This window comes from Myxine glutinosa, chromosome 2 (genome assembly GCF_964187855.1).
Source record: "Myxine glutinosa chromosome 2, kmMyxGlut1.1, whole genome shotgun sequence".
NCBI classification, from domain to species: domain Eukaryota; kingdom Metazoa; phylum Chordata; class Myxini; order Myxiniformes; family Myxinidae; genus Myxine; species Myxine glutinosa.
The window spans coordinates 5,768,258-5,783,311 of NC_136262.1; the positions used below are offsets into that span (position 1 = coordinate 5,768,258).

Sequence of the window (15,054 nt, forward strand, 5' to 3'; positions counted from 1 at the left end):
GATGAGGTTGAGGTCAGGGCTCTGTGCAGGCCAGTCAAGTTCTTCCACACCGATCTCGACAAACCATTTCTGTATGGACTTGACTTTGTGCACGGGGTCATTGTCATGCTGAAACAGGAAAGGGCCTTCCCAAAACTGTTGCCACAAAGTTGGAAGCACACAATCATCTAGAATGTCATTGTATGCTGTAGCGTTAAGATTTCCCTTCACTGGAACTATGGGGCCTAGCCCGAACCATGAAAAACAGCCCAAGACCATTATTCCTCCTCTCCCAAACTTTACAGTTGGCACTATGCATTCGGACAGGTAGCGTTCTCCTGGCATCCACCAAACCCAGATTCGTCCGTCAGACTGCCAGATGGTGAAGCGTGATTCATCACTGCAGAGAACGTGTTTCCACTGCTCCAGAGTTCAATGTCTGTGAGCTTCACACCACTCCAGCCGACGCTTGGCATTGCACATGGTGATTTTAGGCTTGTGTGAGGCTGCTCGGTCATAGGAACCCATTTCATGAAGCTCCCGACGAACAGTTGTTGGGCTGACGTTGCTTCCAGAGGCAGTTTGGAACTCGGTAGTGTTGAAACCGAGGACAGACTATTTTTACGCGCTTCAGCACTCGGCTGTCCCGTTCTTTGATTTTGTGTGGCCTACCACTCCGCAGCTGAGCTGTTGTTGCTCCTCGATGTTTCCACTTCACAATAACAGCACTTACAGTTGACCGGGGAAGCTCTAGCAGGGCAGAAATTTGACGAACTGATTTGTTGGAAAGGTGGCATCCGATCACGGTGCTACGTTGAAAGTCACTGAGCTCTTCAGTACGGCCCATTCTACTGCCAATGTTTGTCTATGAGATTGCATGGCTGTGTGCTTGATTATATATACCTATCAGCAATGGGTGTGGCTGAAAGAGCCGAATCCACTAATTGGAAGGGGTGTCCACATACTTTTTGCCATGTAGTGCATCATCAACTCCCCATGGGGAAAATATGGTGATAACGATGATGACATCAATGAAGTGGTATTCCAGCCATAATTGGTTGACTTAAAATCCTTATCTGAAAAACCTGTAACTTTATATATCTGATCTATGACCCGATGTGAATGAAGAATTAAATTGATATTATAATCGGTCATGTGGTCTGCTGGCCATATTGGCTTGAAAATAAAAATGTAAATTTTTTTCTCCAGAAACAACATCTTAATGCCTAACAACAACAACAACAACAACAACAACAACAACAACAACATGCATTTTAAGGCCATTTTCCCTGCTAGAGCGGGGGTTAGCCTTGCGGTCCCCATGACAATCTTCTCCATTTTTCTCCATTCCTAGGCCAAATTAATGAACAACCTCCAGGGTGGCATTATATAGAGAAGTGGGGGGGGGGGGGGGGGGGGGGGTGGTGAGCGAAGTAGGTCTAATACAGGTGAGAATAGGGGCCGGGTACCACCTGGTACCTCCGGGTACCTGGTACCTCTGGGTACCTGGTACCTCCGGGTACCAGGTGCCGTCAGGGCGGAGATTGTATAGCGAGCTAGGGGCTCATGAAATAGGTTAAGTACAGGTGAAAATAACAACCAGGCACCTTCTGGTACCTGGTACCAGGCACCGCCTAACGGATTTATGCAAAACCTCATACATATAATTGAATAGCCATGGGGAATATAGTTTAATATTTTTTTTCATATTCATCCTCATTGACAAAATTTACCCTTCATGTGCACAGTGGTTATTAATTATCCTATTAATTAATTGATTAATCAATAAAGCTACGGACAATGGCAATGTATGTGACATGACAGGGTGCATGGATGATCTGGGTATATGGGCCATATTAGTGGCGTGTTCAGTTATTTAGTGGCGTGTTCAAAAATACCATAACGATGGTGTTTTTGTTCAGAATGAGCACGTGAGGCGACATTGCCATGTTTGCTCGACCGAGTGCCGTTCTAGTCTTATCATTGCATTAATTCTCACGTAATTCTGTCACTACAGTTGCATTGTATCCACATTACCTATCAAAGCAAGGAACACTCATCACTACCTGCTTTTATAACTTCTGAAAGGTTTGTTTGTTAACTGAGTTCCTCGACCTTCCTAGAGTAGAATTTGGCAGGTTGATCGATAGGTGTCTAATCAGCCTTGGTCGGTGTGTTGGATGTAACCACCTGGTCAGCTTTGCTCTTGGGGGTGTAAACAAGTTGATGGCAAACACCTGCTGCCGTTGCTCAACCTGCACATTGTACATGTTGGTAACACAGACGGTGTTTATTTCACCAAATCCGCAGTCGTGACTGAATCTCAAGTCCATTGGTCTGAATTGTTGTAGTTTTAATGAATCGCTGTGAGATGTCAAGATATTCTGTTTCGTGTGGTTTCCTCCTAAATGACAGTCTTCTCACAATCTACGTGAGGAACGTTGCCAGGATGTTTTTCTCAAGGCTCAGCAGCATGATAATCGTCTCACAAAGCTGATCAGAGACCTAAAGGACCTAAATCGCCAGCTGGTACTAATGACCAATAAGCAGGTGAGACCCTATGTCGCAACACGTACCCACACTGCCCAATGGCCTTTCAATCTCTCCTATTGGGATGTTGAAATTATTGCTGAGCTGCATCAATTAGGTGACGGGAAACTGACGGGGGATGTTGAGATTATTTCAGTGCTGAGGAAACGGCTTGTACGGGGCGTGCAGATGTGTGCTCCTACATTGAGCATGAGCAGAGACTTCGGCACCCTCAAGCACCTGGTGGAGAGCAGCAGTTTCAGCCCCGTGCTGATCCCACTACAGCGCTGCATGACGCCGAACCTGCCCTCCTCACCCGGCAGCCACTTGGACCATGACCCGTTTCCCAGAAACCTCGTCTACATACAAGGCTTCAAAGATCTGGTGAGGGGCCTTTAAAATGAGAGGTTGCTGTTGAAAAAGGCCTTTTCAGCAGGAGCTGCCACTTTGGTTCCACATTTGGGTAAATTGAGAAAATCAAGTGGAAAAAGGGAAGATAAGACAGATGTGTAGGGTGAGTTGGGAAAGAAGGTAAAGGGTCATATGGAGGGGAGTGTATCAGATACTGGGGTTAGAGATCGGTTCACTGTTTCTCATACGAACAAACGGCCTTTCATTTTAATGCCTCCACCGACGACGTCGCCGGAGGATTATGTTTTCAGGTTGTCCGTGCGTCCGTCCGTGCGTCCGTCCGTGATAGATTTTTATTACCGTGATAACTTCAGAATGGCTGAAGGAATACAAGTCAAACTTGGTGCAGGTATGTATAACGAGGTAAATATGAACTGAGTAGATTTTGGGGATCAAAAGGTCAAATGTCAGACATCCAGTTGGGTAAAAAGTCTGTTATTGAGCTAACTTGTGAACCAGTCATGGGATTTTCACCAAACTTGGGATAATTATATTTTGTGATGCAAAGATGAATATATTAGATTTTGAGGTGAAGAGGTCAGAGATCATGTCAGATATAAATGTGATACTTGAGAACAGCTGAGGGCATTGGAATCAAATTGGATGGGTGGAGGCATATCGGGTGATGTCGAAGAGCGGCGTTCTAGTTTATACTTTGTTGCTGTTTTATGCTAAAATAAAATATTTCTATTAAAAGTCATATTTAGAGAGAGACTTCTCAGGTATGTAGTTTAACATCTGTGTACTTTTAAAAAATGGAATGGATTAATTATTCTGAGATAAAATACAACCCTACTTTAAAACCTAATAAAATAATGATCATACTAAAATACGCAATTTGTTGTCTGTCTGTCTGACCACAATACATTCTGTCATTACTTATCCAATTCTCAACCAAACCTGACAGGAGGATTAAGGGTCACACGATGCAGGTTGTAGCGACTTAATTTGTCCTCCCCCCCCCCCCCGCCCCCCCACACTCCACAAGGGGAATTTTCATCTTTGGCAACATCCGTGTTGAATTGTATATCCGTGTTAAGATTAGCTAATCGTGGCATTTTTCAAAGGCCGCTTCCAATAACAAAAGTAAAAAGTAGAGCTCCATTCAAAGTACACTATATATATAATCACCTTTAGAGGCCATTTTTCCCCGCAAAGCGGGGGTTGGCCTTTTTCGGGAACCGTGGTTGTTGTTGTTTTTCGGTCCCCTTTAGAGGTATTCAAAGTACACTCCCCAAGCCAAATAAATAAATAACATCCTCCAGCACTCGACATTGCTGGGACACCTTCGGCACCCGGCGATGCTGCCTTGCAGCAACTGGAGATGGAATTGAGAGGGAGCGGTGTACAATAATTACCTTGCGCTCGCGAAGCGAAAATCAGGATTAGGCATTCCGTTGCGTACGTATGTAAGACACGCACGCCAGACAATGTGGACACGCACGCCACACGCACGTGCGTGTCTGTATTTTTAAAACTCATTTTCTCGTCAAACGTGGTCCAATTGGCACGAAACTTTACAAAAGGAGCGCCTGTATCATTTTGTATTCATAATTATGACGTCATAGGCCACGTGGTACAGACACCATCTACGAAAGCATTGCACCTCTATATCTCCGAAATCGCTAAATGGGAAAATTTGAAACAGGCTCATTATCAGGTACTCCCCATGGGAAATAAGATATGTTAATGATGATGTCATCGGTGCCTTACCACACTTGATCTGATCAGTATGAATTTTTTTTTTTTCCTGCAACTGTTAGTCCGATGAACATGAAATTTTGACAATAGGAGCACCTCCTCTGGTAGAATATTTCAATGATAATTACGACGTCATATGTCACATGGTACAGGCACAATTTTGGAAAAATCGAAAACATTGCACCCCTATATTTCCAAAACCGCTCCATGGAAAAAAATTCAAACGTGTCTCATTGTAAAATACTCCCCATTGGGAATAAGTAGTGAGAGTGTGAGATTTGTCAGGATCGAAAGACATGTTCCACTTGTTCAACCAGTTTGTGATTTTGTCCAGGTATGCTAGTGAGGACGCTGCGGACTGCTGATCTGAGGGTTGAGATATGGAGCGGCAGAGAGTGGTGTCATCAGCAAAGAGATAGAGAGGATTTTCCAGAGAGTCGGAGAGATCATTGATGAAGACCAGAAAAAGCACAGGGCCCAGATCACTGCCTTGGGGAACTCCAGCCAGAACAGGAAGGGGAGATGAGAGAAATCCATTCAGGGCCACGTGTTGACTACGACCAGAGAGGAAGTCCGCAAGCCGTGCGTGGAGGTTACCATGGATATACCATAAGAGGAGAGTTTGGTGAGCAGGGCGCTAGGTAACAGACCGTATCGAAGGCACGAGATATGTCAAGGGAGACAGCTCTGATTTCCTGTTTGGCATTGAGGACCTCCATCTATTGTTGACACAGCTGAAGCAGCATGTCCAGAGTAGAATGACCTGGTCTGAATCCAAATTGATGATCAGAGATCAAGCCATTGGAGAAGAGGAAAGATTTAATATCCGAAGCGATGATGGATTCCATGACCTTTCTGATTATTGGGAGCAGGCTGATTGGTCTGTCGTTGCAAGGATCTGTTTTTGCACATTTTTTGTGTAAGGTGGTAATGTTGGCTGATTTCCAAGCTGATGGCAGATGACCTTGAGCACTAATAATAAAAATAAAAATAAATACTAACTAATAATAAATAAATAAAATATTTTATTAAATAAATATTTAATAAATATTAAAATATTAAATATTAAATAATAAATAAATTAAATATTATTAAATATAAATAATAATAATAAATAAAACTAATAAAAATAGAGGGTGAAGAGAACAGAGAGAGGGTGAGACAGAGCAGCAGAGCAAGATTTTAGGACCTGTGGGCTGATTCCGTCTGGTCCAGTTGCAGAATCAGAGTCGACGTTTGACAGAAACTTCTCCACCTTGTCAGGAGAGAAGGATACGGAGTCCAGGAGCAGCTGGGTTCGACTGGGAAAGGTGGGTACAGAGAGAGATGGGTTTGGGACACAATATTTTGAGGCAAACACAGAATTGAGGCATTCACCTTTTTCACGTGCGGAGTCAGCTGTGTAGCCGTTTGAGGTAAGGGAGGAGATGGAGGGGGAACAAACACCAGGAACAGATTTGACCAGAGGTCACCAGGATTTGGAGGAGGGAGACAGTTTTGAGAATTCAGTCTTGAGAATGAATGAATGAATGATCGTTTTAAGGCCATTTTTCCCCGCTAGAGCAGGGGTTAGTCTTGCGGGCCCCATGACAATCATGGTTCCATGTTTGAGGTAATGTTTTTATGGCCGGATGCCCTTCCTGACGCCAATCCTTGGTCACGCTCTTACGATGCGCAGGGATACGGTGTACCTATTCTAAACCGGGGTACACACCGGGATCATTCATCCCAGCAAGCTGGTACTCAATTTGCCGACCTTGGAAGGATGACAGGCTGAATCAACCCCCCTCTGGCGTTAATTCAGCGATCGACCGGGATTCAGCGATCTTGAGAGTGGAGAGATATTGTTTCCTGGCTCTTTTGATGGTAGACACACACTTGTGCCGAGTTTTGTGAAAGGAATGGAGATTGCCTTCTGTTGGATTTGCCTTCCAAGAGGCAAAGGCAAGTTGTTTCAGCGCAACTGCCTCACCACAATATTCAGTGCACCAAGGACGGGAGGAAGGGTATGACAACTGAAGATAAGATGGGATAAATCTGTGCATGAGAGAGAGCAATTTACTTTGGAAGAATTCCCAAGATGAGTTGATGTCAAAGGTGGTAGAGATGGGAGACCAGTCCAGATGATTGATGGCTGCTTGAAGACCGAGCCAATCGGCCTGAGTGAAATGCCAGACTCGTCGACGCTAAGGAGGTCTCTGAGAATGGCCAGAGACGTGTTCACTTTAACAAGGAAATTATCAGATGAACCAATTGGAACAGAGGAAGAGCAGGAAACATTTGTGGGAAAGTTTGTAATCATCAAGTTCAGAAGTGAGGATTTGCCACTAGGAGAAATCCGGATGGGAAAGTTCACCGATTGAGTCAGTCCAATGGAGTCACAGAAGTCCTTTTTAGCTCACCTGGATCAAAGTTCAGGGGAGCTTATGCGATTGCGCGTTTCCGTCCGTCAGTCCGTAAACACTTGAAACTTCTTCTTCGAAACCGCTGATGGGATTGCGACCAAATATGGCACAAATTATATTTGTTGTGTTGTGACTAAAGTTTAAAGTTTGTTCACGGCATTAAAAAAATCGTGGTCTAAGGAGGTTTGCCGGGGTCAAAGTGGGTTCAGATTTGACCCCCCCAAAATAGGTATTTGCTTGGTTTTCTGAAACTACACACACAATTTTGATGAAACTTCACCACAACCTTAATCACCCACGATGTACCAATGTTTGCTCAAGGCATTAGAAAAATTGGGGTCTTAGGAGGTGTATGGGGTTGGGGGAGGGGGAATTTCCCACCAAAATAGATATTTCTTTCTTTGATTAAACTATTATGATAATGTTAATATGATTCTACCTGCTGCCCTGTCTTGTAGCAACCATTGAAATTGGTTTAAAATACCTTTAGTCAGTGCAGTATACTGTTTATTCTACCAGGTGAGCACCAGGGGTATTGACCCCATGTTTTGAAGTGCTATGGCTGGTGAGAAATGGTACCAACACCCAGCCAATTTGAGTGGTGACAATTGTTCAAGCGGTTCAGAGGTTGTCCATGTTTTCTGAGAGATGTATATGGAGTCGTCACTGTTTGGAATACGGTATAACACACAGACAAAGAGAGTTGGCAGAAGAGGGGAAGTCACAGCCAGATTTATTTCTGGGGAGTGTTCTTAAACATCTCTCTATTATTAAACCCATTCAACCCCAGGTTGTGATGCTTTAGATGATCACCTGATCAATTGGTTTCAAACATTGATCATATTACCTACTCAACACTTGTCCACTACAGATTAGTTAAAACTTTGGTTGATGCTTTCAGCATATTGTGCTTTGTTTACTGCAACTCCCTACTTTTTTTTTTTTTTTTTTTTTTTTTTGTGTATACTGAATCGAGGCTCGTGAAAGAGCTAACATTTATTTCACAAACAAATCAACCAGACAAACAAAATATACAAAAAGGGGGAGCGGAAAACAAGATGGGGAGAGAAGGGGAAGCACACAACCACAACATTTGAGAGCAGGGAGAAGTGCGGGAGGGAGAGGGCTTGGGGGCAGGAGGCATGGGAAGGGGAGGGGGGGGGGGGGGGGAGAGGTATAAAACACAGGGGACCGAAATTAGCGGGGGTAGAAAAGATCAAGGTTTTGGATGGGGGAGGATAAGAGATGGTGGTGAACAGCTGTTTTAAAGACCTGGAGGGTGGAGTGGGATTGAAGAGAGTGAGGGAGTTTGTTCCAGAGGCGGGAGAAAAGAGGAATGAAGGAGTGAAGGTGAGCAGAAAGTCTTGATTTTGGCAGTTTAACCATAAGAGGGTTGCAGGCAGATCTTGTACGACCTGTAGGAATATTTGGGGGACAGAGCACAGACAGAGCTGGGGGAGCAAGGCCGGAGAGGAGTCGGTAGAAGACGGAAAGACCACCAACCTGCCTGTGGTGAGTGAGTGAGAGGCCCTTGGAGTTGGCTTCATCGCGGGAGATTCCAATGATTCTGAACGCTTTGGTTTCAACAGCGTGAAGACGGGCTAGGTGTGAGGCAGGAGCACCAGACCAGAGGGGAGAGCAGTATTCAAACCTACCTGCTTTCAAATTTCAAAAATTCAAACCTACCTACCTGCAGCCTGCCTGCTGCAAACCTACCTGCAAACCTACCTGCTATTCAAACCTACCTGTTAGCAAACCTACCTGCTTCTTCTCCCAAGGCATGGCCATTTATTCAGAGTATAGCATCCAGGGTCGTAGTTCAAGCTCTCGTTTGTTTGATAACATCATTCCAGTCCTCAAAACACTTGCCTAGCTACCAGTACTCCAACAAATACATATTCCTGAAAACTTTTAACAAAGACACCAATATTTCTGATTTGCTTGCACCTTTCTTTCATCCTGCAAGAATGTTATGCTCCGTTATGAAATCCCACGGTATATCCTCAAAGTAGGACGAAGACTTCCGCTGATCGACCGTTTTCCAAGTATGTTCTTGAAAAATAAATCATATTTTCACAGTTGATTTGCATAGACTCTGTTCTTCTTCCCCTTTTAACAAGATTCTTTTATATGAAGAGTGATATGTACGACTAAGAAATCTAACTGATAGATTGAACTGTTTGTTCACTTAATATAGGAGTTTTCAAGTTGTTATTAAACCTGTACAAGTCATTTCCTGCCACAAAGGGAAACTTGAGTGTGTCTCTTGGCAGGTGGAGGTGATCAACTCGATGCAGAAACCCAAGAAGTTCACTCTGCTCGGCAGTGATGGTTCCTCCTATATTATTATGTGCAAGCCTCGCGATGATCTTCGCAAGGATTTTCGTATGATGGAGTTCAACATGCTCATTAATAAGGTTTGTGTGGGTCATGATGTTTGTTCGTGTGCACGGATATCTGTACTTAGTGGCACGGTGGGGAACCTTGACGGGGCTGCTTAGTATCCTGTTTATATCGAGCTTGAGCACATGTCCAAGGAAGGCCGTCGGGTTTCTCGTATCTCGTGTCCACAAATTACCGTTCCAAATTCAAACCGTAATACAGAGATAATTAAATGGGATACAACAATGGGGTTTGCTACGTGTGAAAAAACATTTCTCAACGTTGTATTGATTATTTGTTTTAATTTCCAGGTATGTCCTGTGACACGTGATGTCACATTTACTGCAAAGAGTGTCCCTACACGAAAAAGCGGTGTGCTTCCTTGTTTATAGAGATGAAATCAGCTACACAGGTTCGACAAAGGTTCAGGATGGATGGCAGCCACCATTGAGAGAAATGATTCGGGAGTGCAACGAAACGTTTATGGAAACGGGTAGCATCTTGAAGAGAAAAGGGGCACGGCCATCGGGCACAAGCGGTTATGATGTTGAACACGTTTGAGAGTCATTTGAGCACACTCCCCAAAAGTCCATTTGGATTGCCGCCAAGGAGCTACAGCTACCCGGCTCAACGGTACATCAAGTTCTGCACACGTGACTGTGACCGTTTGCGTACAAGGTTCACCTGGTGCAGGTGTTCATGCCAGACGACCGCACTTGGCACAGGGTGTTTGCAGTGCACATTTTGGGACACGTAGACAAAGAAGACTGATTTGTGCGGCTCAGCTTTTCTCAGACAAGTCATCCGTCTATGTTTTGGGGAAGGGTATCAGACATAATATCAGGAACTAGGACTGTATCAGGAACCCAGTGTGACTCACTGGGACTGACACAATCTGTCAATTTCCCAACCCGGATCTCAAACGGAGAATCTTCTCTTCTGGACTTGGTTATGACTAACTTCCCTGAAAATGTCTGCTGCTCTTCTTCTGCTCCAATCGGCTCTTCTGATCATGTGCTTGTTAAAGTGGACATCTCTCTGACCATTTTCAGAGAGCCTCCTCAGCGTCGACGAGTCTGGCATTTCACTCAGGCCAACTGGCACGGTCTTCAAGCAGCCATCAATCATCTGGACTGGTCTCCCATCTCTACTGCCTCTGACATCAACTCATCCTGGGAATTCTTCCAAAGTAAATTGCTCTCTCTCATGCACAGTTTTATCCCTTCTCGTCTTCAGTTGTCATACCCTTCCTCCCGTCCATGGTACTCGGAATCTTGTGGTGAGGCTATTGCCCAGAAACAACATGCTTTCGTCTCCTGGAAAGCAAATCCAATGGAAGGAAATCTCATTTCCTTTCACAAAGCCCGAAACAAGTGTGTGTCCACCCTCAGGAGAGCCAGGAAACAATATCTCTCCGTTCTCAGGACCGAACTCTCTTATCTGTCTCCCTCTTCCAAATCCTGGTGGCGTCTGGTAAAATCTGTTTCTGGTGTTTGTTCCCCCTCCATCCCCTCCCTCACCTTAAATGGCCACACGGCTGACTCCGCACGTGAAAAAGCCAAATGCCTCAACTCTGTGTTTGCCTCTAAATCTTGTGTCCCAAACCCATCCCTCTCTGTACCCACCGTACCCAGTCGTACCCAGCTGCTCCTGGACTCTGTGTCCTTTCCTCCTGACAAGGTGGAAAAGTGTCTGTCAACCCTCGACTCTGATTCTGCAACTGGACCTGACGGCATCAGCCCACGGGTCCTAAAATCCTGTTCTTCCGCTCTTTCACTCCCTCTCTCTGTTCTCTTCACCCTCTCTTTTGCTGAAGGTCATCTTCCATCTGCTTGGAAATCTGCCAACATCACCGCTTTGCACAAAAAAGGTGCAAAAACAGATCCCAGCAACTACAGACCAATCAGCCTTCTCCCAATTATCAGCAAGGTCATGGAATCCATCATTGCTTCAGATATGAAATCTTTCCTCTTCTCCAATGGCTTGATCTCTGATCATCAATTTGGTTTCAGACCTGGACACTCCACTCTGGACATGCTGCTTCTGCTTTCTCAACAATGGATGGAGGTCCTCAATGCCAAACAGGAAATTAGAGCAGTCTCCCTTGACATATCACGTGCCTTCGATACAGTCTGGCACCCCGCTCTGCTCACCAAACTCTCCTCTTTTGGTATCCATGGAAATCTCCACGCATGGCTGGCGGACTTCCTCTCTAGTCGTAGTCAACGTGTGGCCCTGAATGGGTTTCTCTCATCTCCTCTTCCTGTTCAGGCTGGAGTTCCCCAAGGCAGTGTTCTGGGCCCTGTGCTTTTTCTGGTCTTCATCAATGATCTCTCTGACTCCCTTGAAAATCCTCTCTATCTCTTTGCTGACGACTCTACTCTCTGTCGCTCCATTCTCCATTCTTCATCCCTCAGATCGGCAGTCTGCAGCCTCCTCACTCTCTGCAGACCTTGACAAAATCACAGACTGGGCAAACAAGTGGAACATGTCTTTCAATCCTGACAAATCTCACACTCTTACGATGTCTCTCCGAAAAGACCGACTGGACAACCCTCCCAGCCACTTTCTGAATAATCCTCTCCAAGAAGTTCTGTCACTCAAGCTTTTGGGTCTCACTATCTGCCATGATCTTTCCTGAAAAAACCACATTTCAAATCTGGCCTCCAAAGCCAGTCGCCGACTGGGCATCCTCCGTCGTGCGAAGTCCTTCCTTGGCACACCTGAGCTCCTCACCACATACAAAGCTTTCATCCGCAGCTCAATGGAATACTGCTCTCCCCTCTGGGCTGGTGCTCCTGCCTCACACCTAGCTCGCCTTCGCGCTGTTGAAACCAAAGCATTCAGAATCATTGGAATCTCTTCGCGATGAAGCTAACTCCAAGGGCCTCTCACTCACTCACCGCAGGCAGGTTGGTGGTCTTTCCGTCTTCTACCGACTCCTCTCTGGCCTTGCCACCCCAGCTCTCTCTGGGCTCTGTCCCGCAAATATTCCTACAGGTCGCACAAGATCTGCCTGCAACCCTCTTTTGGTTAAACTGCCAAAATCAAACTCTCTGCTCACCTTCACTCCTTCATTCCTCTTTTCTCCCGCCTCTGGAACAAACTCCCTCACTCTCTTCAATCCCACTCCACCCTCCAAGTCTTTAAAACAGCTGTTCACCACCATCTCTTATCTTCCCCCATCCAAAACCTTGATATTTTCTACCCCCGCTAATTTCACCTCAATTCACCTTTTTGAAATACCAACTTCTGTCCTAGAAGTCCTTGGTGTCCTTGTGCTTTATACTTCTCCCTCCCCCCCCCCCCTTCCCATGCCTCCTCCCCCCGGGCCCTCTCCCTTCCACACATCTCCCTGCTCTCGGATGTTGTGTTTGTGTGCTTCCCCTTTTCTCCCCATCTTGTCTTCCGCTCCCTCTTTTTGTGTATTTTGTTTGTCTGGTCGATTTGTTTGTGAAGTAAATGTTAGCTCTTTCACGAGCCTCGATTCAGTATACAAAAAAAAAAACAGAAAAAGAAACTTGGGCTCTGACCGTCGCCATGAGTCTCGAAAACCTGAGCCCAAATGTTAGCGTGTGCTGTCACCTAATCTAATGTATGACCAGGTTATTGGGCCATTGTTCTTTGCTAAAGCCACTATAAAGTCCGACAATTACCTAGATGTGTCGGAGAACTTTGTATTCACGCAATTGACAGACCTGCAACCCGAGGACAGAGCACCACCACACCGGAGCGCGATAGTGCACGACTTCCTCAATGAACACTTCAATGATAGTGGGATTGGATCTATGGTCCGATTCTGTGGCCACTTTGTTCGCCAGGCATAACCTTTCTGGATTTCCCTCTGATAGGCTTATGTAAAGCACATGGTGTACCAAACGAGGGATACTAATATCGTGGATCTGAGGAACATTAGGTATTGTGGAACTGCAATCAATGCTGGAAATGTAGGACTGCTTAACGAAACCGGGAAGGAAATTGAGTCTCACTTTGATGTGTTGTGTGTGATGAGGGGTGCTCGTGTAGAGGTGTACTGATGAATTTGCAACGGTAATTTGTGGATCTTCTTTGCATATAACTTTTCTTGTGGATTTACTTTGATGTCATTCGTCGCCTCATCACAAATAGCACGCACATTGTCATTCTTTGTTACCCTCAAGTCCCACCTTTTGTTCATATGTGTGTGTGTTGTACCGTCCACCAAACAGAGATGACTCAATTTAAATTTCGCTGTCTGATAATATGGACCAACTTCTATCCATTCATCCCAATTCTCTCTTCCTCATTTGTGGCGTTTTCAACTGTCATCATGCCAGCTGGCTGGGTGTGGGTTCATCTCTCACCAGCCACGGCACCTCAGCAAACGACTTCTGTGACTCATTGGGACTGACACAATCTGTCAATTTCCCGACCCGGATCTCAGTCAATGGAGTATTTTCTCTTCTAGATTTTGTTATGACAAACTTCCCTGCAAATGTCTGCTGCTCTTCTTCTGCTCCAATCGGTTGATGTGATCATTTGCTTGTTAAAGTGGACATTTCTCTGGCCATTCTCAGAGTCTCCTCAGCATCGACAAGTCTGGCATTTCACTCAAACCGACTCAAACCTCACCTCAAACAGCTACACAGCTGACACTGCCCATGAAAAAGCCGAATGCCTCAACTCTGTGTTTGCCTCAAAATCTTGTGTCCCAAACCCATCTCTCTCTGTTCCCACCTTACCCATTCGAACCCAACTGCTCCTGGACTCTGTGTCCTTCTCTCCTGACAAGGTGGAGAAGTTTTTGTCAAACCTCGACTCTGATTCTGCAACTGGACCAGATGGCATCAGCCCACGGTTCCTAAAATCCTGCTCTGCCGCTCTATCTCACCCTCTCTCTGTTCTTTTCACCCTCTCTTTTGCTCAAGGTCATCTGCCAGCATCTTGGAAATCAGCAAACATTACCGCTTTACACAAAAAAGGTGCAAAAACAGATCCTTGCAACTAGAGACCAATCAGCCTGCTCCCAATTATCAGCAAGGTCATGGAATCCATCATTGCTTCGGATATGAAATCCTTCCTTTTCTCCAATGGCTTGATCTCTGATCATCAATTTGGTTTCAGACCAGGTCACTCTACTCTGGACATGCTGCTTCTGCTGTCTCAACAATGGATGGAGGACCTGGATGCCAAACAGGAAATCAGAGCTGTCTCCATTGACATATCACGTGCCTTCGATATGGCCTGATACCCAGCTCTGCTCACCAAACTCTCCTATGGTATCCATCGTAAGCTCCATGCATGGCTGGCGGACTTCCTCTCCGGTCGCAGTCAACATGTGGCCCTGAATGGATTTCTCTCATCTCCTCTTCCTGTTCAGGCTGCAGTTCCCCAAGGCAGTGTTCTGGGCCCTGTGCTTTTTCTGGTCTTCATCAATGATCAATCAATCATCATCAATGATTTTAAAATGCATGTTGTTGTTGTTTGTATCAATGATCTCTCCAACACTCTGGAACATCCTCTCTATCTCTTCGCTGATGACTCCACTCTCTGTCGCTCCATTCCTCATCCTGCAGATAGGCAGTCTGCAGCCTCCTCACTCTCTGCAGACCTGGACAAAATCACAGACATGGAAAACAAGTGGAACATGTCTTTCAATCCTGACAAA

The 15,054-nt window shown here is 45.4% G+C and overlaps 1 protein-coding gene across 2 annotated transcripts in view; it reads left to right on the forward strand.

Annotated features, from left to right (window-relative positions):
• Nucleotides 1–15,054, forward strand: part of ATR (ATR checkpoint kinase) — a 243,727-nt gene that overhangs the window by 205,872 nt on the left and 22,801 nt on the right. For both annotated transcript variants that reach the window (XM_068109426.2, XM_078772919.1), the window contains 3 exons: nt 2,395–2,529; nt 2,698–2,892; nt 9,299–9,442. In XM_068109426.2, the coding sequence (XP_067965527.2) occupies nt 2,395–2,529; nt 2,698–2,892; nt 9,299–9,442 (474 nt within the window). The remainder of the gene's footprint in view (nt 1–2,394; nt 2,530–2,697; nt 2,893–9,298; nt 9,443–15,054) is intronic.